The sequence below is a fragment of the Xiphophorus hellerii genome, chromosome 6 (assembly GCF_003331165.1).
Source record: "Xiphophorus hellerii strain 12219 chromosome 6, Xiphophorus_hellerii-4.1, whole genome shotgun sequence".
In the NCBI taxonomy this organism is placed as follows: domain Eukaryota; kingdom Metazoa; phylum Chordata; class Actinopteri; order Cyprinodontiformes; family Poeciliidae; genus Xiphophorus; species Xiphophorus hellerii.
Genome location: NC_045677.1, coordinates 5240560 through 5265117, shown reverse-complemented (window position 1 = coordinate 5265117; position 24558 = coordinate 5240560). Strand labels below are relative to the sequence as shown.

The 24558-nt window shown below is 41.1% G+C and overlaps 1 protein-coding gene across 1 annotated transcript; it reads left to right on the top strand.

Annotated features, from left to right (window-relative positions):
- Positions 1–19829: 19829 nt before the first annotated feature.
- Positions 19830–24164, top strand: LOC116722360 (leucine-rich repeat-containing protein 19-like). The gene is made up of 3 exons (XM_032566602.1): positions 19830–20185; positions 21815–21989; positions 22107–24164. The coding sequence occupies exons 2-3, from the start codon at positions 21833–21835 to the stop codon at positions 22499–22501; spliced, it is 552 nt and encodes a 183-aa protein (XP_032422493.1). The 5' UTR covers positions 19830–20185; positions 21815–21832; the 3' UTR covers positions 22502–24164.
- The last annotated feature ends 394 nt before the right edge of the window (positions 24165–24558 follow it).

Below are 24558 nucleotides of genomic sequence, written 5' to 3'. Positions count from 1 at the left end.
ATAGATTTTTAAACATAAAAACGAAGGATTTTATATTTATAATTTCAATATGTTCTAGTTAGTTTTATGAACGCAGAATATAGCTGCAGTTTGTTATGGTTTTCCCCCCATTAATTACCGTTTTTATTTATTTCAGTAATCGAACATGTTTTTTCTATTTTCGTTATTTCGTTAGCTGTAGTTAAGCAGGTCACAGATAAATCTGCAGGATGATTATCTCAAAAGACTTGCGGCTGTGATTTTAGAAAACAGGTGGCTCTACTAAAAGGTTGACTCCGGGATGCTGAATACAAATACACTTCACATATTTTGGATTTTTTTTTTTTATTTACTTTTTTTTTTTCAAAACCATGTATCAATTTCCTTCCCTTTAACAACTACACCACACATTGCTTTGCTCGAACTGCTGCGATTTCATTTCAGCCTCTCTTCTGTGTTTCTCCACAGCCAACCTCGTTGCTGTGTCTAAAAGTTAATCACACGGAGGTAAAACAAGACTCTGTCAAGGTGCAAACATTTCCAACGTCTGAAAAATGTTGGTTTATTTGACTACAAAGATAATCTGAGATTAGGGTCTGCTTGAGGCCGAGTCGGGTCAGACTGGATTTGACTCTGAAACGTTTCGGGGTTATCGGGTTGTGATGGGGGACCATTGGAAAGACTCTGTGGCTACAATATGGGATCAGTGTAGCTCTCTTTGTTTTGACTTTAATGCAGCCGTTCATCGGACATGCATGGCTACATTAATGAAATAAGAGGGTTGATTTAATAGTGGCCGAGTCGGGTCAGAGCCACTCATCTGAAATTAAATGTTGTTCACCAAGAACAGGCACAGTTCTCAAGGTAAACCATGAGCAAAATTGCCTAAATGCCAATGATTTTAAATTCTGACCTGATCTGTGTTAATAGACGCTCACTAGAGCAGTCAGAGACATTTTTGCCCTTTAGTAGATTGTTTGAGATCAGGTTTGCTTCCAGCCTGGTCGGGGTGGACTGACGTCTGTAGTGAACTCATTACTATCTCAGCAGAGATACAGACGTCGGAGGACGACATGTGCTCCAGAGTCATACCGTTCTCTGCATGTAAATAATGACTGACAAAAATAGACTTGGCTGTAGAAAAATAGACAATACTGTATTCCAAAACATAAAGAAAAAACATTCCATAAACCAGTGCAAAGAAAGAAAATATTGGTGTGACTCTAAGTATGTTGCATAAATTTAGTTCTACCTTCTTTAGTTACTTTAGTTTTATTATGTTCCTTATGTCTAGTTATTTGTTAGTTAAATTTATTTTTCTAATTACCCAGTTTGTTTATGCTCACTCGACCCATGTGCCGTTTTCTCTCTCTCTCTCTCTCTCTCTCTCTCTCTCTCTCTCTCTCCTCTCACATCTGCAACCCATTTCTAATCAGCCATCTGTACGTTGTTCAGTATATATATATATATATATATACTGAACAACGTATAGTATATATATATGTATATATATATATAACTTATTCTCAGTCACTCCTTGCTGGTTGCTCCAGTTAAAGCTCAATATGTCCCTGTTTGTTCCTGGTTTCTTTGTTTTTTGTCCTGCTCTGGCTCCCTGTGATCCCTGCTTTTTTTGAATGTTTTTTTGCTCATCATTTTTAAAAATTAAAACTTTAAAACTACTCGCCATCTCTACCTTACCTCATTTAAGTCCTCCATCACCACCACACATTGTGACACAAACAGAAACCATACCATCTACCTACACAAATCAATGCTTATTATAAAATTGTCCAAATTACACATATCAGTTGCATGAAATACTTAAAAAATAATCTTTAGGGGTGTGCCGACCCGAAGGGGTTAGCGCGACCCATATTTGGAGGCCTTGAGTCCTCGACGCAGCCGTCGCGGGTTCGACTCCCGGACCCGACGACATTTGCCGCATGTCTTCCCCCTCTCCTTCCCCGTTTCCTGTCAGCCAACTATCATATAAGGCAGTGGTCTCCAACCTTTTCATTACCGCGGACCGGCTAAGACTTAGCAATTTTGCTGCCGCGGCCCGGGGTGGGAGGGAGCAGGGCCGTGCAGAGACCTATGGAGGGGCAGGGGCTCAAATTTAAAAAAAGGGGCACATTGAACAAGACTATTGTCCTCAGAGGAGATTTCTAATGCAAAGGAGATTTGCGTGATGCACATCATGAATTCAACATGACTAGATGATTCAGCTGTTATTAGTTTCACAGTGGAGAAGGAATTTGTGCAAGTAACTTTTTTCCTCATATCTTATTCAGTTCTCTGTGATTCATTTATGAAGAACAAATTCAGAAACCATCTAAGATGATGTGGAGACTGGTACCCATCTTACCGATTGGTGAGTTGCTCATTTCATCCATAACATTTCTATATTTTTGGAGATAAAATGTTTAAAGAAAGCATTTGTACAACAGGACAGAGGAAATATATAAATGACACAGCTAAGCAGTGAAAACCAGAGACGTCAGCCAGCCAATGTTTTCCTTATGAACACAGCAAGTAATTAAGGCAAGACATGATAAGTTGAAGAGGATCCTCCTCACTCCCAGTTCAAAATAGATCAAGCAGATGGTTTAGAGCCAGTTTCTAAATGTGACTGATGTGTGTCTAACTTCTGGGAAAATACTTACTCTCTATAAAACCAATCAAAAACACTTGTATTAATTTATTTGTTTACGAGTATTCTCATAGGTAAAGTTACACGTACGTATGAGTTGAAAAACAGGATAAATACAAAACTTACATTTATGCACATTTACTGACTTAAATTCACAAATTTAGATGCCTACGCATGCATTTTTAATTGACAGTAGTCTTATCTCATACATAACTCCTTGTGTTTCCATAGCAACTAAAACAAACAAGAACCTGACACAGGTCGTGTGACATCATCATGTCATTGGTGTTCTCATCGATGATGTCATAAAGGTTCAAGCGATTATTATTATCATTTGGAATCCAAGAATTCTCAGTTTGCTTTTCAACGCCGTTGGAGGTACAACACTTTGATAGAGAGACGATTTCGAACAGTGATTTTAGAAACCATTTCAACTGCAGTCAAAATGATTTTAACTATCGGTTGGGGCCTTGGGTATCTTGTTACGAAGGGAGTAGAAAAGTTGCTGGGATATCGGATTAAAGATGAAGGCCTTTCAGCAGAGAGCTCAACTGATGAAGGTTCGAAACACTTTGATTTTGACGTCGTCGCTGAAGACGATGTAAAACACAGTGTTGTTTCAAAGGAGAGCTCATCTGAAGATGAACGATACAAGTATTTTGGATTTGAAGATTTCTTTGAAGAATGTGTAAAACACAAGGATGTTTCTGCAGAGAGCTCATCTGAAGATGGAAGATTGGAATACTCTGATTTTGACATTGTCGCCAAAGACGATGAAAAACCCACTGATGTTTCTTCAGAAAGCACATCTGAAGATGAAAGATTGGAATACTCAGGTTTTGACATTGTCGCCAAAGACGATGTAAAAAACGATGGAAATTCAGGAGAATTTGAAGAGGATAAGACAGGGAAGTACATGAGTTTTGACATTTTTCCTGAAAATCAGAAGGACATCGATGCTTCCTCTAAAGTCGAGGAAGTTACCACCAATACATGTTTGACAGTAAAGACATCTGGAGAAACTGCTGCTTTGGAAAGCATCTGTCTTCCTGATAGCAAAATGGAGCTGGATTTTGAAACCTTCTCTGGAGACACAGAAATTAAAAGTCACACAGACCATTTTGAGAACCTGGACACTAAAGATAAGGATGATGTTGTGCCACATTTTGATGAAGTGTCTGAGCTTTCTTCATCAGAAGAATGGTCTTCAGATGAAGAAAGCTCTGAAGATGATGTTGAATTTGACCCTGACCATAACGACAGCATTTACACTAAGAGCATTGATGCTTCCTCTAAGGATGAGGAAGTTGGTTCTGGAAGCCCAAATGCTGAGGATATGTGGACAGAATTTGGAGAAGTGTACAAGTTTTCTTCATCAGAGGAATCGTCTTCTGAAGAAGAAAACTCAGAAGACGGAAATCAGAATGTCACCAATGATTTCGACACCATGGATGTAAATATTTACCCAGCCATGTATTTTTGCAAATTCTCCAACTCCTTTTTTAACTGTTGGATGAATTCCACAACGCAAAGCATCATTAACTTGACTGTTGTCAGAAGGTTTGTGTCTCAGCATCCTGAGGAGATTTCTGAACTTTTTTCAGCGACACCATTGTTTGCAAGATGTTTCTTTACAGCAATGTGCCATCCAGGAAGAGACTTTCCTCCACATGAAGTCTTTGCTGTTCAGAACGAAATCATTGATATTCTGAAGATTAAGGATGTAAAACATGGGGACAAGCCAGGAGTCTTTTTGTTTTACATGTTGCACTATCTGGCGGAGTGTGGCATCTACACAAACGCTAAACTATATACAACTGACTACTGCGAACATTGTCAGAAGTGTTCACGAATTATTCGTGACCTTGGTCCTTTCATTCCTCTGCCAAAGAAACAAGAAAATGACACCATTTCAACTCTTCTGGCGAATTATTGGAATGGAATTTCAGAAAGTTGCGACACCTGCAAGTCCAACAAAAAGAGGCATTGCTTTTTTAATGACACTGATGTGATGACCCTGGTGCTGCCATGGCCAGACAGTCTAGATGATATCAGACATCCGGTGATACCTGACCCAACCCTGGAAGTTCCTGTAAAAAATGGAACTCAGTTATATCATCTGTCCTCCGTGTCCAGAGGAAGCATCGATGTCTGTCCTCATTTGCTGGAGATATTCAACTACTTCTGGCATCATCAGCTTTTACACATATCTGATGTGTGGAGAACTGGTGTTTAAGGCGGAGGATGAGCGGGTATCACTGGAAAAGATCGACTGTGGAGCTGACGTTTGCAGCAATGGGTACGTCTACATCTACGAAAAAGCCACAGAAGGACAGGATGAATACAGTGTAGGGCTCAAAGTCGAAAACACAAAACACAACAAGGGTGAGTGTAGGGGCGCAGGACGGGGGGCCATAGTCCAAATAACAACAAAAAACAACCCAACAGGGTGGGCGGAGGCACAGGAGATGGAACCCGCGGGGAAAGTCCGGCGGGCGTCCGCCGCTGGGAGGTCCAGTAGGCGTCCACGGCGCCGGAGGAGGTCCGGAGGACGTCCGTGGCGCTGGGGATGGGAACCAGGAGGTGCGGCGTAAAGACAGAGATAGCACGATGACACCAAATGAGACGAGGACCTGACAAGGGTGGGTGGAGGGGCGCAGGACGGGGGGCCAGAGTCCAAATAACAACAAAAATCAACCCAGCAGGGTGGGCGGAGACACAGGAAGGAGCCGAATGTGGGTCCGGCGGGCAACGTCGGTGCTGGGGCCGGGCCCCTGGAGGCTGGTCCGGAGGTCGACGTTGGCACAGAGGCCAGGCTGCGGGAGGCGGGTCCGCCAGGCAACGTCGGCGCAGGGACCGGGCCACAGGAGGCGGCGACAAGGAGTCTCTGGGAGAATCTGGAGGAGCACTAGGAGGCTGGTTCTCAGGAGGAGCACTAGGGGGCGACGAGGAAACATTGGGAACACTAGGGAGCTTGGAGGAGACGCTAGGGAGCTCGGAGGGAACGCTAGGAAACTCAGAGGAACTAGGAAGCTCTGAAGGGGCCGAGAACCCACTAACTGGGCCCGAAGGCTCACTTACGGGGACAGGCCACGCCATCAGCCGCGCCCCCTGTCGGCCCGGTGTCAGACGGCCGCCTGGAAACCCATCACCATGGGGACCGGAGCGAAGGCGAGAGTGGGCTCTGTTCGCCGAGGGGCTGGAGCAGGCTTAGGAGCGACGGCTGCTGTGGGCGTGGGAGCGGCAGCCACAGTGGTGATGACCGGAGGTGTGGAGGACGCAGGGGCTGGAGGCACGGAGACAGCAACGGCTGAAGGTATGGTGGGGGCAGGAGAAACAGTCTCTGGAGCTGCAGGAGAGGGGGCTGCTGCGGGCTCTGGAGGTGCTGGTTCCAGAGATGCTGGGTCTGGGCTGGCGGAGAAACTGTGCGGCTTGGGAGGCAGAATGTTGCCTTTCAGAACGGCAACCGCCGTCAGGAGCTCCCACTCTGCCTCCTGCTGCAACTCCGCCAGCCCCAGGTGCGGAAGTAGCAGGATCCAGTAGTCCAGCATAAGGACCATGCATGTGGCAATGCCCAGGCGCTGACGGGCGGAATAAGGCTGGTGGAGTTAAATACACAGAGGGTAATCAAGGAAACGAGACACACCAGGGAACAATCAAGGGGAGGACAGGACAGCACAGGGACTCAGAACACAGAGAACTCAAAATAAACATAAAAATCTCAAATCCCGACAGAAGGTAAGGTAAAGTTGAGAGAAAGCTGGCTACAATGGTGCACACGAGAACGTTTTTTTTCTTCTATGTTCCTTTTTTTGGATTCATTATAGCAGTGGTCCCCAATCTTTTTAGTAACGCGGCCCGGTCAAGACTTCGAAAATTCGCTGCAGACCGGGGGAATGGGGGGTGGGTTGCGCGCCGTGACGGAAGTATTTAATTATTTCTTCCGCGGCCCAGTACCAATTGGTCCATGGACCGGTACCAGTCCGCGTCCCGGGGGTTGGGGACCACTGATATAAGGGACACTAGAGCCCACAAAAGACCCCCTGGGGGGGTAAAATAAAAAAATAAAATAATAATAATAATAATCTTTATATATTCACATGACATTTTAAACTGGTTTTTGGGCTTATTAAAGTTGCCCTGTATCATACTTGTGGGTCACGGAGAAGACATGGTTGTAACAGTGTTGCCCAGTTCTCCTGGCAGAACCACAATAGTACTAGAGTTAAGGCTAGTTCGAAAATAGGGAGGAATTATTTCAATAAACATTTTATATTTTAAGAGAAGGTTACCTATGAAGGTTAAGGTGAAGACCGTTTTTGAGCAGCAAAGAATTTCAATTTGTTCTCTTAGTTTCCTTTCACTGTAAAACTCTGGCTTTGCACTGGAAGGTTCTTCTTCACACGAATGATCTATACATTTTGTGTGCGTTATTACTTGTAGATTTGTACTGTCATGAAAACTGCAGCGACGCCTGTCCTCCGTTCTTGAGTTCGTTTCAGCACATGTGTGTTTGAGCGGAAACTGACTCTTCGCTCTGTTACCCAAATGGACGTTTACATCTGAGAAAATGACAGAGGTGGAGAATCTTAGGTGGTTTGATTTGTTTTCATCTGATGTCCATATGTATGCATATTTGAACGTGTATTTTTGGATGTGCTCCATGACCTCATACAGTGACTTATTAAAGCCTCTCATGAAATTTAAATCAAAGCCAAAGCCTGGCGCTGCTATTTCAGAGGTCGAATACACTCTGTGTTATTTCATGTTGTGAATAAAAATGAATAAATACAAAAAAAATACATAAATATGTTTCAGTGTCAACACATAAAAGTAGGTTTTGTTGCATATCTGCTGGAAAAATAATACATATTTTCATAAAGACAGTTCTGTGCAGTTATATTGTTTTTGAACCAAAAAGACATAATTTTGTGGATAAGTTGCTATTTTCTTTTCAAGGACTTCCTTGTTAAGCTAAGAGTAGACGGTGGAACTTTCACTTGTTGGTTCTCCGTCAACAGGCAAAGTTGCCGTGTTGCTGAAAATGGCAAAAGAATACAGGAGCCGGTGAGATTGTGAATGAGAGCAGTGGGTTGGTTTCAGACTCTTGGCCTTTTCTTCACCAAGGTTCACGTAAAGTAAACAGTCAAAACTGCGTATGAATTGCAGCCTCTCCTTCACCCAGGGCCGTGCAGAGACCTATAGAGGGGCAGGGGCTCAAATTTAAAAAAGGGGCACATTGAACAAAAACTCCATACAACAACATAACAACAACCCATATTAATCAAGAATCTAATTGGCATCATGTGGGGAAATGCAAAGCAAATATAATCTATATTTTCCTCAACAGGTATAAAGTTTCTGTTTCTGCTGCTGACAGTCCTGGAGGGCTGAGCTGATCTGAGACTGTAGCTGTTAAACAGACCAGAGGAGAGAAGGTCAAAGGTTATGAAGTTATGAAATAAGCAAAATTGCTGCCATTTTACTAATTAATCCCTAATAATATCTATTTAACCTCTAGAACAACCTGGCTGCAGACTGATTTATAGATCCAAAAAGCTCAAAGGGGTTAACTCTATATAACAGTTTGATGTTAAACCTCTAGATCTAGAATTATAAGACTGAGATATCAAGGCAAAGAAAACTCAGTAGCTGCTGCTAGGGGCCATTCAGGGGCCTCCAGACATTCAGGGGCCTCCAGACATTCAGGGGCCTCCAGACACTCAGGGGCCTCCAGACACTCACGGGCCCCTAGAAATGGTTGAATTGTACCACAGACCATAGATCTAAACCTGTAGCATCATTTATAGAGAATAACAATGTTATTACATTTTATTTAATGCATTCATCTGAGAAAAAAAACTACATTTAGGATTTAATAAGGACTTTTATGTTGTAAAAGTTTAAAGAATCATCTTGATAGTTTGATTGTTGTGTTACCATGGCTACAATATGGTGTAATCTTTGTGTTTGAATTGGGTTTGTTCACAAATACATCACAGCAAATAACCAATAATCAGTGATTGATTTTAAACTCAGTCAATTAACCTGGTCTCCCTCTCACAGATTCACCTTATCGATATTTAAACATGTTAGTGATGCTGAGGTTCTTAGTAGGACGGGTTCCGGAGGGAGGGGGGTTCTGTCTAAGGCCCCATATTACCTTGGGCCGGCCCTGGAGGAACAGCTGCTGTGATGCGCATCTCTGGAATCTGCCTGGAATCTACCTGGAATCCCCCAGTGGCCCCTGTCAGTCCCCCGATGCTTTGGAGACATTTTCATTCATTTCATTGTGGCATGTTTGGCTTGGTCAGCAGCGGCTTTAACCCACCTGGTAGAAACGTTAAGGAGAAGCAGAGCGAACAGAGAGCAGGTGGTACCGGGTGGTACCGGGGCTTTGAGCTGCGTTGCGACTCGTGGTGACAGTCGGTACCGTGTCTTATATCAGGATGTCTGATATAAAGACGGATATTCTTTCTGTCTGTCAGTGGACCGACTCAAGCTGCCTGTAGCGAACCGGGCCTTTAGCAGAATGATGAAGTTAAAGTCAGAAGTTTCTCTGCAGCCGAAACATTTCTGACTTTATTGGCTCCTCACCATGGACCCGGTGTCTGAACAACATGGAGGCTCTGAGAGTCATTATTAAACTGAGGGCAGCCAGACTAAATTATTATATTTAGCTAAATATTGTTGCTGAGGGGCACAACAGGCCGTCTGACATACAGATTAAAAATAAAAAATAAAAAAAACATTTTTTTTGAAAAAAAAACAAACAAACCAAAAACTCAAAAAGGGCACTGGGGCATCAAGGATAAAAACGGCAGGGGCTCAAGCCCCCTTTGCCCCCCCCACCCCACCCCCCTCCCCCCCTTCTGCACGTGCCTGCCTTCACCTATCGTGGCTTTACTGTAATTGCAGCAAGTTAAATATGTCTACATTGTGTTTTTGCTTTATTGTTATTTACCTCTATTTCTGGATTGCAGTAACCCCAAACGAAGTTGGAGCAGTAAATGTGTTTATTAATGTGGCAATTTAAAGTCACAATTCTTTAAAGATATGACAGCATTGAGTAAAACAAAGTGTTTTTTTTTTTTGGTCCCGCTTTTCTTATTAAAAAAAAACATGACAGTAGGAAGCGTTTGAGGACAGGTCAACCCTGCAGACATGCCAATGCACAACCTGCCTCCTCTTCAAAGTTCGGCTACTGAAGTGTGTGCAGGCGTGAATACTCACTGATATTTTTGAGTTCTAAAAAGCTTTGGGGCCCGATTTTTGACACAATGCAGCTTAAAAGGACAGTTTAGGATTTCTTGAAGTGCTGTTCTTCTGAAGTCAATGCCTCCAATATAGTTTGCAGCTAATCCAAACAAAAAAACGGGGCCAAGACCAAACGGTTCTTGGTCTACACACACGCTTTAAGCTGCTGTCATATTTAGATGGAGGGGAAATGCAGGTAGGAGGCTCTGCATCAGGGAGCAGCTTCCTGTGTAAAACACAAACTGAGAAGATTCTTAATCTGAGAAACACTTGCTAAAAAAATATGCAGTAAACTTGTTTTTAAAACTGTTTCATTATTATATCAAACACTAGATATAATAGTGTCTAATATAATAACTGATTATTATATCTGCTCAGATATAATAATCAAACACTAGCTCAGCTCAGTGTCAGAGGGGCTGCACAGTGGCCCAGTTGGTAGCACTGTTGCCTTGCAGCAAAAAGGTCATGGGTTCGATTCCCGGCCCGGGGTCTTTCCGCACGGAGTTTGCATGTTCTCCCTGTGCATGGTGGGTTCTCTCCGGGTCCTCCGGCTTCCTCCCACAGTCCAAAAACATGACTGTTAGGTTAATTGGTCTTTCTAAATTCTCTATAGGTGTTAGTGTGTGTGTGTGTGTGGTTGTGTGTCCTGTCTGTCTCTGTGTTGCCCTGCGACAGACTGGCGACCTGTCCAGGGTGAACCCCGTCTCTCGCCCGAAAGGTTAGCTGGAGATAAGCACCAGCACCTCCTGACCCCATGAGGGACAAGGATGTTAGAAAATGGATGGATGGATGGACACTAGCTCAGAAATGCTAAACAATCAATCACTGTCTTCTTTGGAAATGCCAACCAGTTCAAACATGATAAACCTCTACAAAGTTCTTAAGATTGTAGAGGTTTCAAAAATCTGAAACTATCCCTTTAACACAGAAGAAATAAGAAATAACCATACGCTAATTTGTTTGTTTGTTTTTTTCAAGTTATTTTATACAAAGAAAGAAAAACTCGTAAAGCAACATGAAAGGGAGAGTCTTTAGCTCTCCTGCTCAGCACTGCCTTAAGGAAAGTATTCGGTTCAGTTGGGGAGCAAAATTGCAACATTTGCTGCATTTTCAGCTGCTGCGGTTCGCTTTCACACTGTACTGTCAAACGAATCAAACTGTCTAAAAAACCTGTTCACCTCCACGCCTGAGGTGGCGCTGCAACAGGAACCACTGAACTAAATGACACAAACATCTCAGAAGAAGACATGAGCGCAACTTCCTTCTTCACAAAATGCAAACAGAAAAAAGCGGAGCGTCAGACTTTAGCGGTTGTAGGATTTCTCTTTTGCCTTCGGTGAAAGACTACGAGCCATTTCTCCTGCCAGCGCTAAACACATGCGTTTCTTTTGGTCGTACTTACCCAGAATGCATTGCGCTACAGTTTGTTCCGTGCTTTTGGAGCGGTCTCCATTCGAACTGCGTCAGAGTTGATTTTATTAGAACAGAGGCGCGGATTTTAGAGTTCGACTGCGTTCACATCTTCTCAAGCAAGGCCGACTTTCCAGGCAAACGGACTGGAGTTGGATTAAAGTGGACTAAACAAGTGGAAGTCTCAATCAGCTGATTTGTGTCTAATTTAGACATAAGATGCATTACAGCATCAGACATTAGACACCTTCTGCCTATACTTGTGCTTTGTGTGAAACAGAGACACGGAATGGGAAGCTAAAGTGTTTGCTGTCGGCCAGGGGAGGAGAACCAACGTCCATCAGACATGCTGCTTTCATTGTTGATGTGGCCTAGTTTAAGCAACACCCAGCCCCATTCTCATTTATCTCTACACTCACTTGCGTGATTGTTTTGGAAACGTCTAAGGCATTGTGGAGAAAAAAACATTCGGAATGCCATTCTCTTTCTGCTTATAGCTTATTCAGTATTCCACAAAGACAGGAAAAAAAGGTTTCTCTGTTTCGATCCGTCGTCTCAGTGAGATATTCCTCTTTAAAATCAGTTCGCCGAAGTGTAAATTGCCTTTAGTAAGAGCACTAATGCAACCACACACCATCACAGAATCCCACGCAAGTGTTAATAGAGTTTATACATCAGCCACATGAAGACTCCCACCTCGTTCCTTCAGATGTTAATGAACTAATTAAGGATCTGATTTCATGCCATGTCATCTGGGAGATTAATACAAATCCAGCAGCCTAATATGAATGATGGATCCCGCCGGTTGCTCGGGGTTACCTCACATTCTGGAAGCATCTTCAACTCCTTTTTTAGAATATTTACGTCACACAATAATTTGTCAAACATCTTATTTTGGTTTTTGCAACTTTAGTGCATAAAAGTCACTTTAAAATGTTCTTGCAACTAAAAGATGGACCTGATTGGACCTTTTCAATCTAGTCACAACTCATGTTCATAATTGTTGTATTAGTAGCAATTAATTGAACAATTGATTGGACAATTATTCGTAAAAACCAATGACTCTTACCTAAAGGTTCCGGTTTTCTCCTACAGTAGACCCACTACATTCTGTCAGCGACCACAACCGCCAGCGATGATCTAAAATCTGCAAATACGTGAGTTCAACTCCAACAATGCTCATAAAGTGAAACCTCGAGATACACGATTACATTGTTGAGGTTCCACTGCCTTTTTCTTAGTAGTTCAAAGACTAAATATAACTGAATGTGTGTTAATACGCACAGCGGACACCGTCTCAGCACTACAGCAGAAGCTAATGTCCACGGTGATCCTCATCTCCGCTCTGTGGGGTTCAGCCAATCAGCGCCAAGGAAAATGAACCTGCTGGGTCGACTGCTTTCAAGAAGCATTGCTCCTATTTCAACTTCCTAAGCTGAATTATCTTTCAAAGGATTTAGATATACTCTACAACAAAATCCACAAGTAGGCAAATCTTCCGTGAACAATTTGGATTTTCATTCCACAGAAAAAGAAATGGATCCACAAACGCTGAACCCTCCTCGGAGGTTTAGTGTTTAGAAACGCACAAATCAAAATATATTCAATTAATTTTATTCTCACAAACGTTTTGCTGTTGGGTTAAATTAGAGTAAGTCGAGATTAGGCAGCAGACCATTTTCTCCAAACTCTTGAGAGGCGGATAAACTTTTGATTAAACTTAGTGCTTAATTAGTTCCATAATACCTTAAAGCTGCGTCCGCATTCAGAAGCTTAACGTCTTAGTTTCAGAAGTGGCTGACAAACCAAATTAGCGTGTTTGCTCTTTAGGTTTGTGTCTTTCTGTGTTTCTAATCCTTAGTAAATATGACAAAATGAATACAAACTTCAATTATGTTAATTATTAACTCCGAGTTATCTGTTTTATAAATCCTAAATTGAAGTGTATCTATTATTGATTCATGCTAAATGAATCTTAATCTGAGAAAAATGCAGAAAAGACTGGGATTATTCAACATGAAGGAACATGAAGGAATGTTGAATAACATATACAAATAAACCATGATGAATTTATGCATCAACATGGTTTAATGCAGCTTAACAGCTTCAGTCAAGGACTGACGAAAACCCCCTTTATATCTCACTACAAGCCCTAAATTATTCATTTCAACTGCCAGCTTGTCAGTCCATCAGGGGGACGTCTAACAGGAGAGCTTCCTACGGATAACCTAACTAATATATGCATGACATGACAGATGAGGAGGAAACCTGAGAAAAACTACGCCTGCACAGAAGAACATGTGAACTCCAAGATTTCAATCAGATCTTCATCACTATGCAGCTCCACAGTCAGAAACATCTTATATAGTACTTTTGAAAAAAAAAAACCAAAAAAACACAAGAAACAAGACATGATTGGAAGAACATCAACAATTTATAACCTGCATCTCTTATTCGAACATGTAACCTGCTGTATAACTCCAAAAATCTAAGAAAAGAGGAATATCTACAGTTGGTGGTGGATATATTTGAGGATCAGTCAAACGTCTGCCCTCGAGAACCACTTGTTCTGTGCCAAAGGGGGAAAAAAATAATTGTACAAGCGAAAATACCCGAAAACCAACAGGCACCGACGTCGCGCACAAGCCGGCCGCACGACACTTTGGGAGAAAATCCCCCTGCGGTTAAAACAATGACTTATCAGGCCCGAGCCACTTTTCAGAGCCCACATTGCAAACATCATTTCACTAGAAACCTGCAGAATTGCAAAAGCGTATCGATTGGCGGGCGAAGAGAAATGGTGCGAAAAGCTCCGGGGCGGCAGATTCAGAGAGGAGAATAATAAATGCAGCTCTGCTTGGTGACAGCGACTGACGATGATCGTGACATGAAGACGCAGTCGTCTTGTTTTTATGTCCGCTGAGAAAAAAAAAAAAATTGATGTCCCATCAGTTTATCTCTGCACTCACGGGCGTTGTTCTCAACGGTCCAGAGGGTAAAACAGTTTTCTCTGTGCAACTTGTCGGGTAAACAGTAGCAGATAACAAAAGGAATCTCCATCGTGATGAAAAAATGTCTCTAATGTTCAAAGCTTCTGTTATGATCAGGGGCACCGCCAGGAATCTTGGGCCCCATGAAAAAAAATTCAATTGGGCCCCCCCTTCGCAACTGCTGTTACAATTTCTTGAGTCTTTCTGACACATCAAAAGCGTCACAATTTTAAAGGTTTGCAACTCTCTTGCTTTCTTTGGTTCAGTACTGATATTAGCACAATATATACTGTTCATGAATTTTACATGCAACCGTCCACAAACTGCATGCAAATAAATTGCTTAAATGTTTTTATTATTAGTTTTAGTCTACTGAAATGTCTCTCCCCACCAGCAACAGTCATAGGCAACGTACAAAATATACATGAAGCAATCCAGACTTGCTACATAGTTGCATTTTGTTCATGCTGCAGAATATAACTTAAATAAAAAAAAATTTTCCCACATTTATTAAAGCTGTCACCATGTCATGACAGTTTGCTATGAAACAGAAAATATGTGAAAAGATTAATCTCCTCCCTGAGCTGCTATTACTGTCTAAAGAAATTCACCAAAACAACCAATCAGAACCTGGAGGAGGGTCTTAGCGCTGTCAATCAACGCCATTCACTCACTGCTAAGTGTGCTAATGGAAGATTTTATAAAGATTGTTTGAATTTCTGTGAGTAATAAATAAATAGTTTTTGTTGTGTAACTGTAAAAAGAATAGAGAGACAGGAATAATCCACATAGATTCACTGGGATGATGATGACTTGCAGTGCTGCTCAGTTTTTTCACTGGGACAGAGGAGAGGCATTATGTTGGTTTGGTGGTAGGAGCAGCTGCTGACTGACACATCTGTTGTTAGGTGTGGTAAGAGGTACAGGGACAAGTTAGATATATGAATATGTTGTTAAATTCGTCCCTTCATTTATTAAATGCTAGTGAAATGGAGGCAAACAGTAGTCTGTAGCCAAGCTAACTATGCTAAATGGTTTACAGTCTGGCACAGTCTACCCACCTCTCATGGAGACAACTGGGCTATAAATTGACACTTTTGTCTTTCTTTCTCTCTCAATTTATTTTTTTATCCAGGGGGTCTGGGTTTAGTGCAAATATGGATGTGTGTTTTTTGTCCTGGGAATGGTAACATTTAATTTTTTACTGCTAAAGCAATTCTAAAAACACGATATGATGAATTTTGTAATTGACAGGGCTCCTCATTTTTTTCTATCCCTATAAGAAAAAAGCAAAAAACAAAACAATTTTTTGTGGGAGGACCCCCTTTCAGTTTTGAAATTGTCCTAACTTTTCCTTTTGTGTTTTATTTACCGTTGTCATAGCAACTGAACTGAAGGGCGCAGGGAGGAAAGAGGAGCGACGGCGGTTCTAGTTAGCTGAGGTATAAAGCTGCTGTGCAGGAGCTGTTGTGATCTGTTTTTATGTACAGATTGATTAATATACAGTCAGTTATCAGCTATGAAATAAAGCGGTTCTGAAAGTTGTTGGAAAGTATTATGTTGTTTTTGATCATTTTTACGTTACATCAGTCGAATCTGTTTAGCTATATTGTGTCTTTCTGTGAACATGTTGGTGTACAGATAAAAAAAAGAAGCAAATATATTGTATATCGTGTATGCAGTAGGTAAGAAATGGGGGTTATTCTGAGACTTAAGTGTGTGACATAAGCTGTACCTTTGTATTAAAGACTCTAAAACTGTTTATTACAGGAATAAGTATATTGTCTAGAATGACAAAGAAAATAAAACGGTTATTTTGTCAAAAGATCGGATCTGGTGCTGTTTGGAAATGTTCAATAAATGTTTAACCAGAACAGATTCCAGGAGGATCAGTGAAGCACAGATTTGTTTCTGCCTCATCACTCCTACCTGTTCTATACTTTCTACAGGAAAATCAGCATCTGTTACACCAGTCCTGGTGTGTGTGACACATGCCACAATCACAATCTTTAATATGTTTTCTGGAGATGTTGGCATCGGAGACCTGTAGAGCTGCTTTGTTTACCTAGCAACCGAGCAGAATAGTTTCTGATAGGATGAAAACTATCAGAAATGTTCATCCTATTTAGGAAATAAATTAGGCACGAATTAGTTGATTTTGGGAGATTGGCGATCGGGGAATACTTGCAGAAGAAACCGATCTTATCTAAATCCACAAAGGTCTGAAAATCAGCCATGGTTCCTTCTTGCTTCACTGTGTGACCTACTCTCCCACAATGTAACGTCTGCACACAATGAACAATAGTCACCTTGTTGACAACTTACTGACTTTGTTGCTATGTTTCAGACAAACAAAATTAAAAATTGGTATCGGCCCAAATCACAATCGGCAGGTCAGGCTTTTTATAGATCGGTGATCGGCCAGAAAGCTGCAGTCAGTGCACCACTACTGGAAAGACACAATTTTGCCGTGTTTCCATTACGCAAATTTGTTTTTGTAATTTCGATTCGGGTGATTACATAGTTAATAAAAACACAGCTAGTTTAAAATAAAAGTCCTTGAGGGTGTACGGATTATCCTGCCACTTGCTTCTCCGCCGCACCGAAAGTCCTGAAGATTCTGCTTTACTTTCTTTGTTGTAGACGTTGTCATTTTTAAATGTCAAATTTCCTTCACTCAAGAGAGAGTGAGCGCTTACAGTAGCCAAACTCTAACTGCTAGAGGGATTTTCTCCCATCTGAAAGTAACCATCAAGCATTTTGAATCACAGCATTTCTCCTAAACGCTTTATTTACCAAAGAAAATCTTTAAGTCCTCGTCACATTGGCGCTAGAGAATCATTGTCCTAGAAACCCACCCTGCAAATGCCAGTAATTTTTCACTTCACACAGCTGCTGAATTGTTAACTCACAGGCCCAGAGATGTAACCGTAACAACTAACCCTGATCCTGACACTCAACCCAAACCTGAAACACAAATTCATGAGATGTTAAATTATAATTTGTATATTATTCTATCTGCAGTTGTGGTTTGAAGAACAGTCGGGCTGGGACGCAGCGCCTTGGGTCTTAAACTGACACTGATAAATCTCATTGAAATGTATGGCAGAGTAAATATGCAAATTATATCAGTAGTTCAAGAAAAAGCTGTTATATTGTTTTTCTTTACACTTCATTACATTTCCATCATATGCCTCTGACCCCGATGAAACATGTCAGAAGCGTCCTCCCCCTCTCTCTCGTCTTTTAAGAGATTAATGTCTCATTACCCAACAGCAACAAACAGGACAATTACTGCAAATCTAAAGCTGCAGGGATGTGAAGAACATTAAGTTTAAGCTAGAAAAGTTGACATTTTGAATAAAAAAAAAACGTATCTCCATAATTTAGTTTCTTAATGTTCATCTTCCCTGCCCATCAGATGGAAGAGGAGCCTTTGAAATCAACGTTCCTTAAAGTCCTTAGTGCCGAGCAATTAAATGTCGTCTCTTGCATGGAAGGAAAGTCACCGACAGGCTGGAGGAAAGAAAAAGGAGAACAGAACCCAAACAGGTTTAATTATGTATTTCTACCAGTTTTTCCGCACTTTGTCAAGATACAACCTCAGACATCAGCGTGACGCGGCGACACGAAGCAGTTTGTAACTTTGAAAGTGGAAGGAAGCTGACGCAGGAGCTTGAGATTTTCCCAAAGGCGACTCCAAACAAGCAGGTACCTTCAGAAGACGCCTGATCGCAAAACAGAAGAAACGGTCGTTCTCCGTCTGACCTGATGGAAGCTGCGCTATTTCTACAAAAGAAGGATGGACAAAAGTTTTGCTTTCTAGGTGGGAAGGACAACATTTCCTAATCATATGTAATTTTCCTTCCACTTCAGCATCACGCGGGGTTGGTCTGTTTCGCATAAAATCGCAGTAAATCATTCTGAGGGTTGTGGTTAGAACGGGCTACAAGTTTGACGGGCATGAGGTACCCAATCAGAACAACCAGTAGTTGCTTTAAAACTTATTACTGAGTCATTCAAACAGATGTTTCACAAATGTTAAACATCTCAGCTAAGAGATGTGTAAATGTTCGATAGCATGTCAGTAACAGAGGCAAATATCTTCAAAGGTTTAATGTTAAGAAAACTACAGTTACTGTTTTTAATTAACCTTCAAACATACTTTACAATAGAAAAACAAATGAGGATGAATATGAGTGTTTTTGATCCTTCTCTAGGTGAGATTACTGAGATCTATGTAAAAATGATAGAATTTTTAACAGAATTTATATTACTTAAAAGAAAGGAAATTAAACTAGTTTTATAAAATGAGCTTAAATTGTGTTACAATCTTAAGTAAATTACATATATATTTTTAGAAATTCAACACATCGTTGAAGAATTTAATCCAATTAAACAAACTTAACTGTAACTCGGGGCCTTGTAATTTTTTAATTTTTTTACTTTGCAAATATTCAGTTTCCAACCTTTCATCTTGCTGTTTTCACATGAAAGCATAAAAAAGTCGCACAGATCCGACTGGAATCGAGAAAAACCCACCGAGCCCAAAATGTCGCTGCATGCGAGATAAAAGAGCTGAAAGCGTCTCATTTGAAGAGACCACTGCACTCTTAGAGGCCGTGGTACGGCTGGCTCAAGGTCAGGACAAAATCGGGAGACCATTCAGTGGCTGAAGTGCAGAAAAATGAATATTTATTAACAAAAACTACAATGGATTGTGAAAGTCAACGTCAGTGGTGGAAAGCAAAGGCTTGGATGCGTTGCATGCGTGCGGAAGTGTCTTAGTGCAAAAACAAAGACAAACTCAAATGTGCGAAAGGAGGGGAGGCCTGGCAACAGAACACCACAAGGGCAGAGCGGACGCTGAAGGCGACAGGTGAAGGTGGAGAAATTCAACGGACCAGCAACACCTGCAAAAAGGGGAGGAGCACAAAGACAGACAAAAGAACCTGCAACCCCCAGACCACAAGGCCCAGTAGAAATAAATCCTCGTTGTAAACATGCTAATTAAGTGCATCAATAATTAAACCTTGTAATTTTGTTTGGAGACCTGGAGGCGCCATTGCCGAGTCCCAAGTGTTGATTAGTAATCCCAGGATGCCTTGTATCACATTGATTAACACGATGGGGTGTGTGTTAAAGCCCTGAGCTTCAACAACTGGGGTGTGTGGGGGTTTGTGTGTGTGTGTGTGTGTGGGTGTGTGGGGGTTTGTGTGTGTGTGTGTGTTTGGGGTTAAAGGCCAACTGCCTTGAAATATTTTTAAGTCATGCTTTTTAGATTTTTATTTGCCAAAGATTCTGCTGCAGGTGTCCAGTTCACAACCACACCACATGCCACGTTGCTCTGTAACCTGGAATAAAAAGCAACAACCAATCAGAATGAAGTGTTTCTGACTCGAAGCCGAGACGCTTCAGCTGAAAAGCGGGGAGTTTTCCGTGTCTACCAGCAGTTTGGTACTTTCACAGCCGCTAGACAAGAGGAACCTCCTTCCAACCCGGGAAGGACAAACAGGAATCTGACGTGGCGACACTGCCGCCACGTGGCCTGAGAGCGCAAATGCAGCACACTTCGAGCAAATTTCACTTGTTCCACTTTCCATGCGAACACTTTGCCGACCACTTTGACCAGCTGGTTCATTTCCTCACATCCCGACTGAGAACATTACAGTTGGTCTGACCGCAGTCTGTCAAAGTAAGCTGTGAAGAGGGAGGAAGTCTAAACCATAATGAAGTTACTGATTAACGTCTGCCTTAAGATGGGTGGCATTATGGTAACCTTTGCCCAGCAACTGACTTTATTATTTCGAGAAAAAAACAAAAGGTGGGGAAGAGGAAGGAAGACTAAAACATAAAGTAGCATTTGCTTCTTTCTGAAACATCGTCTGTACAGGTAAGCTTTTTTATTTACCTGATTTTTCAGTCTTTGAGCTTCTTTGTCATTGTTATAATTGCTGCTGTACTGTACATACAACAAGCGAGAAGTTAAGGACGATAAGAAATGAAAATTGCTGAAGAACTGTCAGGCAACTTCCCAAACATCATGTGACTTTGAGTGGGAGCAAAATGTCTCCAGAAGCTAGAAAGATAGATGACGTTTCCTTCAACTTTGTCTTGTTGAGCAGGTATGTCAAGGTGCACACTGAGACAGAAAGGAACTAGTATATTGTAGTTTATTCAATCAAGAATTCTTGAATAGGCTCCAAACTTCGCACTGAGAGGGGCGTAGAGACAGTTGCCAAAAATTGCACCCAAGTATGAGTGAGCAGCATTACTTCAATCTTCAGTAGAAGTGGAATGTAGCCAAAAAAATACACACAAGTATAATAAAGCTACTTAAGTTATGAGTAACTTTCTGTATAAAAAAAAACAGTAAAAAAGAATAAAATTCTGGTATTGTAAGCCATAAAATGAAACTTGGACACAATATGGTGATCATTAGAAAATAATAGATTCATGCAGAGAAAATCCATATTTTAAAATAAAAAAACAAATAATAATAATTGTAATAAATACAAAGCTTTGGAAACTTCCAAAGCTTTGAAATATGCTTTATATGTTATATGTTAATATGCTAGAACAGCGTGAAGCATGTCGAGTAAAAATATCTGTTCACTGTGTCTTCCACAGACGTAGCCTATAGAAAATAACATCAGAATAATGAAGCTTGTTTACAATCCAGACATCTGACTTCAGTACTTAGTGATACTTCAAAGTAATTCGACTGAAGTAGAAATTTAAAGTACAGTGCAGCAAAACTGCTAAGGTTTGAGTTTTGTCAGAATCTTTCTGGAGTAACTGTGCAGTATTGGAAACGTTTGTCACTTCCTGATTCCTTTGTTTTTGTATGTTTCAGAACATCAAACTAATGTCAATATGAGTTAAATACAACACAAGGGATCACAAAATGCAGTTTTTAAATGAAGTTGTTTATTTTAATGGAAGGAAAAAAATTCAAACCAAATGACCTGCGAAAGAACCCACAGGTCATTCCTCAATAGCACGATATATCGGCTCTAACATCGGTATCAACCGATATTGTTCTTTTTTTTTTAACATATTTGTATCGGTAAATAAAATCACGCTGATATGAACAACTGATGTTTGTTTCCATATTGTTGCCGTTTGTGTCTGGAGTGGGAGTGGAGGGGGTTGGAGATGAGATGGTGATGCAGCAAAGAATTATGGGTAGTTTTACTGAAGAGGTAAAGTCAGTTGTGTCTTTTTTTTTCAAGGTGTCAAATGCATAGTGAAAATATTCAATATATCCAATAAAGACAAATATCAGGTATTGATATCGGTCAAAATTTTCATAACCCCTAATTTTTTATATGACTGTTCCAATCAGTACATGCTGCCCACACAGTCACCAAAAGATAGTTTTACACTCATTACAATAGAATAATTATTTGTGTGACCATAAATTGGTGTTTATGAAATCAAATTAAATCTATTTCCAGCCGGACTTTACTTCAGTTTGGATCTTTCCCGTAATAATATCTTATTGCTATTTTTCCTTTAGGTTTGGCAGGACATAAAAATGGCTCCGTGGGGCAGCCGCGTCTTTGCGTGGACGTTTCTCGGTGTGGTTTTCTTCTCAAACACTCGTTCTGCAACTATTCCTGATGTCCAGAACCTCAGAGGTTCCCAGAGACATCTTCTGGAAGATGGACCATCCACTAATTCCACTATGACAAGTGCGTAACAAACCACTCGATGTCCTCCTGTTTATGAACAACGTGCTTTTGAGGACGGATGGTGATACAATTTAAATATCAGTTGTGATACAGTTCAGTTTTCTTGTTGTTCCACAGCGGCGGAAACCTCAGACGGGAGCTACACATCCATACAGTGGTCCTATCTGGCAGCGGGACTCGGTACCGTCCTCTCACTCTCGCTCTTTGTCGTTTTGGCTGTGAAGTTTCGGCTCTTCCACCGCTTTCTGGCCAGCTACAGGCACTCCCTGCTCCAGGAGACCGACGGGGCCAGCCAGTACGGCCCGGAGGACACCTCGTACCCAAACGTGTCGGGCCACATGGGAGTGATGGGAGGCATTGGGAGGGGAGTGGAGGACGACGACGACGGCTTCATCGAGGACAACTACATCCCGACCAGTGAGAAAGACAGGGCCGAGAGAGAACGCAGGGAGGGCAAAGTGGAGGAGTTGGAAGACAGTGATGACGATGATCTGCACTTCAGCATTGGGTGATTATAGATGGAATTACGGAAAAACTGCTGGTTCATAACTCAGATTAATACTTTCTTAGGAACCATCGCAAAGAATTTTTTCATATTTGTGTTTCTGCCCATTTGATGATAGTTTGCAGCCCATGAATTTCTCATTTGGTCCTTGACGTATCTTAACTTTACCCAGTTTGAAACAAGCACCTCATAAAAACTGCTGTATGTAACTTTTCTAAAAAAAAATGTTTTTCTTGTCACAGTTTAGTATGAGACAGATAATGTATGAGAACAATCAAACTCCCCCGCCTTCTCCCAGTGCTAACTCCAGAAATACACCATTCAGTCATACAAGCAATCAGAGAAGTCTTTATTTCCCGGACCAAAAGCAGTCTATATCATTTAAAAATAAAAATAATCAACTGAAAAACACAGATGCATCCATCACAGAGCATACAAACAGTTATTCAAATATTTAACCCTCCCGCGGTCTTAGCACAAAGCTCAGGATGAGCGCGGCAGATGTCACAGTCGGACAGTGGGGAGTAAAAAGCTTGTGGGGTCAAAATGACATCGTCTCTTCAAACCGTTGGAGGGTTGAAAAAGCTGATTAAGTTGATCGACACATTCAAACGACACAAAATGTTTACTTGTAGTTCTTCGGTGAGACACAGTCAGAGCCATGAAGAGGGTCTTACCGCTGTCAGTCATGCGTGTGTACACGCTTGCCAGCAGCAAAGCCTTTCATGAATGCTAAGGCTAGTTAGCACGGCCACTGATGACAGCGGATTAAAAGATTGACTGGAACGCTAAGTTGTGTCTCCGCCATTGGCACAATTAGCAGCTCATACGCAGGCATGATTGATATCACCAACACCCTCCTCTGATTTTCAATTTCTGTTTTGTACCAGGAGTGGTTTACTTCTGCAATAGCACATGGAGGAGTTGAAGGAATTTGATCTTTTCAGAGATTATCTGGCTCATAACATACTGTCACGGCATGGTGACGGTTTGAACAAATATGTGAAAAACATATTTTTACTGCAGCTTTAAAATAATTCAGTGACGTTACAGCACACTACAGAAATCCAGCCTCAAACACTTCACCTCACTGGGAAGGGCAGCGTTGTTTTTTTTTTATGACAGGCTCAGGTGTTTGAGGTCTAGTAATAAAGTTGATGAGCTTGCAGTTGTTGCATTTCTTGTGCACACTCTGACCTCTGATTGCACTTTTTTTTTAAAATGCTCAGTGTTTCAGTTAAAATGATTTTATTCACATTATATGTTCTGTTTTATGTAGAGCTTGAAGACCACACAAAAAACATCATATTCAGCATAAACACTTTAAAACATTTTAATGCACATGTGAAAGATATAGATATGTTTTCAGAATGACTGAAATCTTGTCTCGAGGTGATTATGTTTTGAAAATCACATTTGCTACAGCCTTAATGTTCACGTATATATATTTTTTTACATTACATATATAAAATTTTCTCTGAACAAATTCATCCATTGTAATGTTTTAAATGACTTAAATGACTTAAATTACATCAACGTTATTTACAGTACCTGTAAATAACAGGTTTCACATATTAGGACATTGTGAAAAATAATCTGTTCTTATATGTTCTGCTTATTTGGATCTAAACTGAAATGTACAAAAACATAAAGTGAATCCTGCTCTGTTATTGTGTTGTGATTAAATCCAGAACATCAAAGCTCTACTGTATTATTTCGCAGCTGGAAAGAAAAGTTTTCTTTCTTTTTGTTCTTCCCAAAAAATGTTGTTCTTAGGTTTTGCCAGACAGAAGTGGACACGCTGCGGTCTCTGCTTTGGTCCCATATGTCTGCCTTTTATTCCATTCATTCAAGTCTAAGTCATTCTGGCAAATTCTTTATAGAAAACCTTTTCAAAGAAGCGTTGCCTTTGACCTTTTTTTTTTGTTGGCATTTTCCTTTTAATTATTTCCACATTTAACATATGAACTGAGGTCTTAGTCCATTCTCTCATTGGCAAATGTCCTAAATGCTTTCCATTTCTGAATAATCTTTCACTCTGCAGAAATAAATTGACTTGAAATT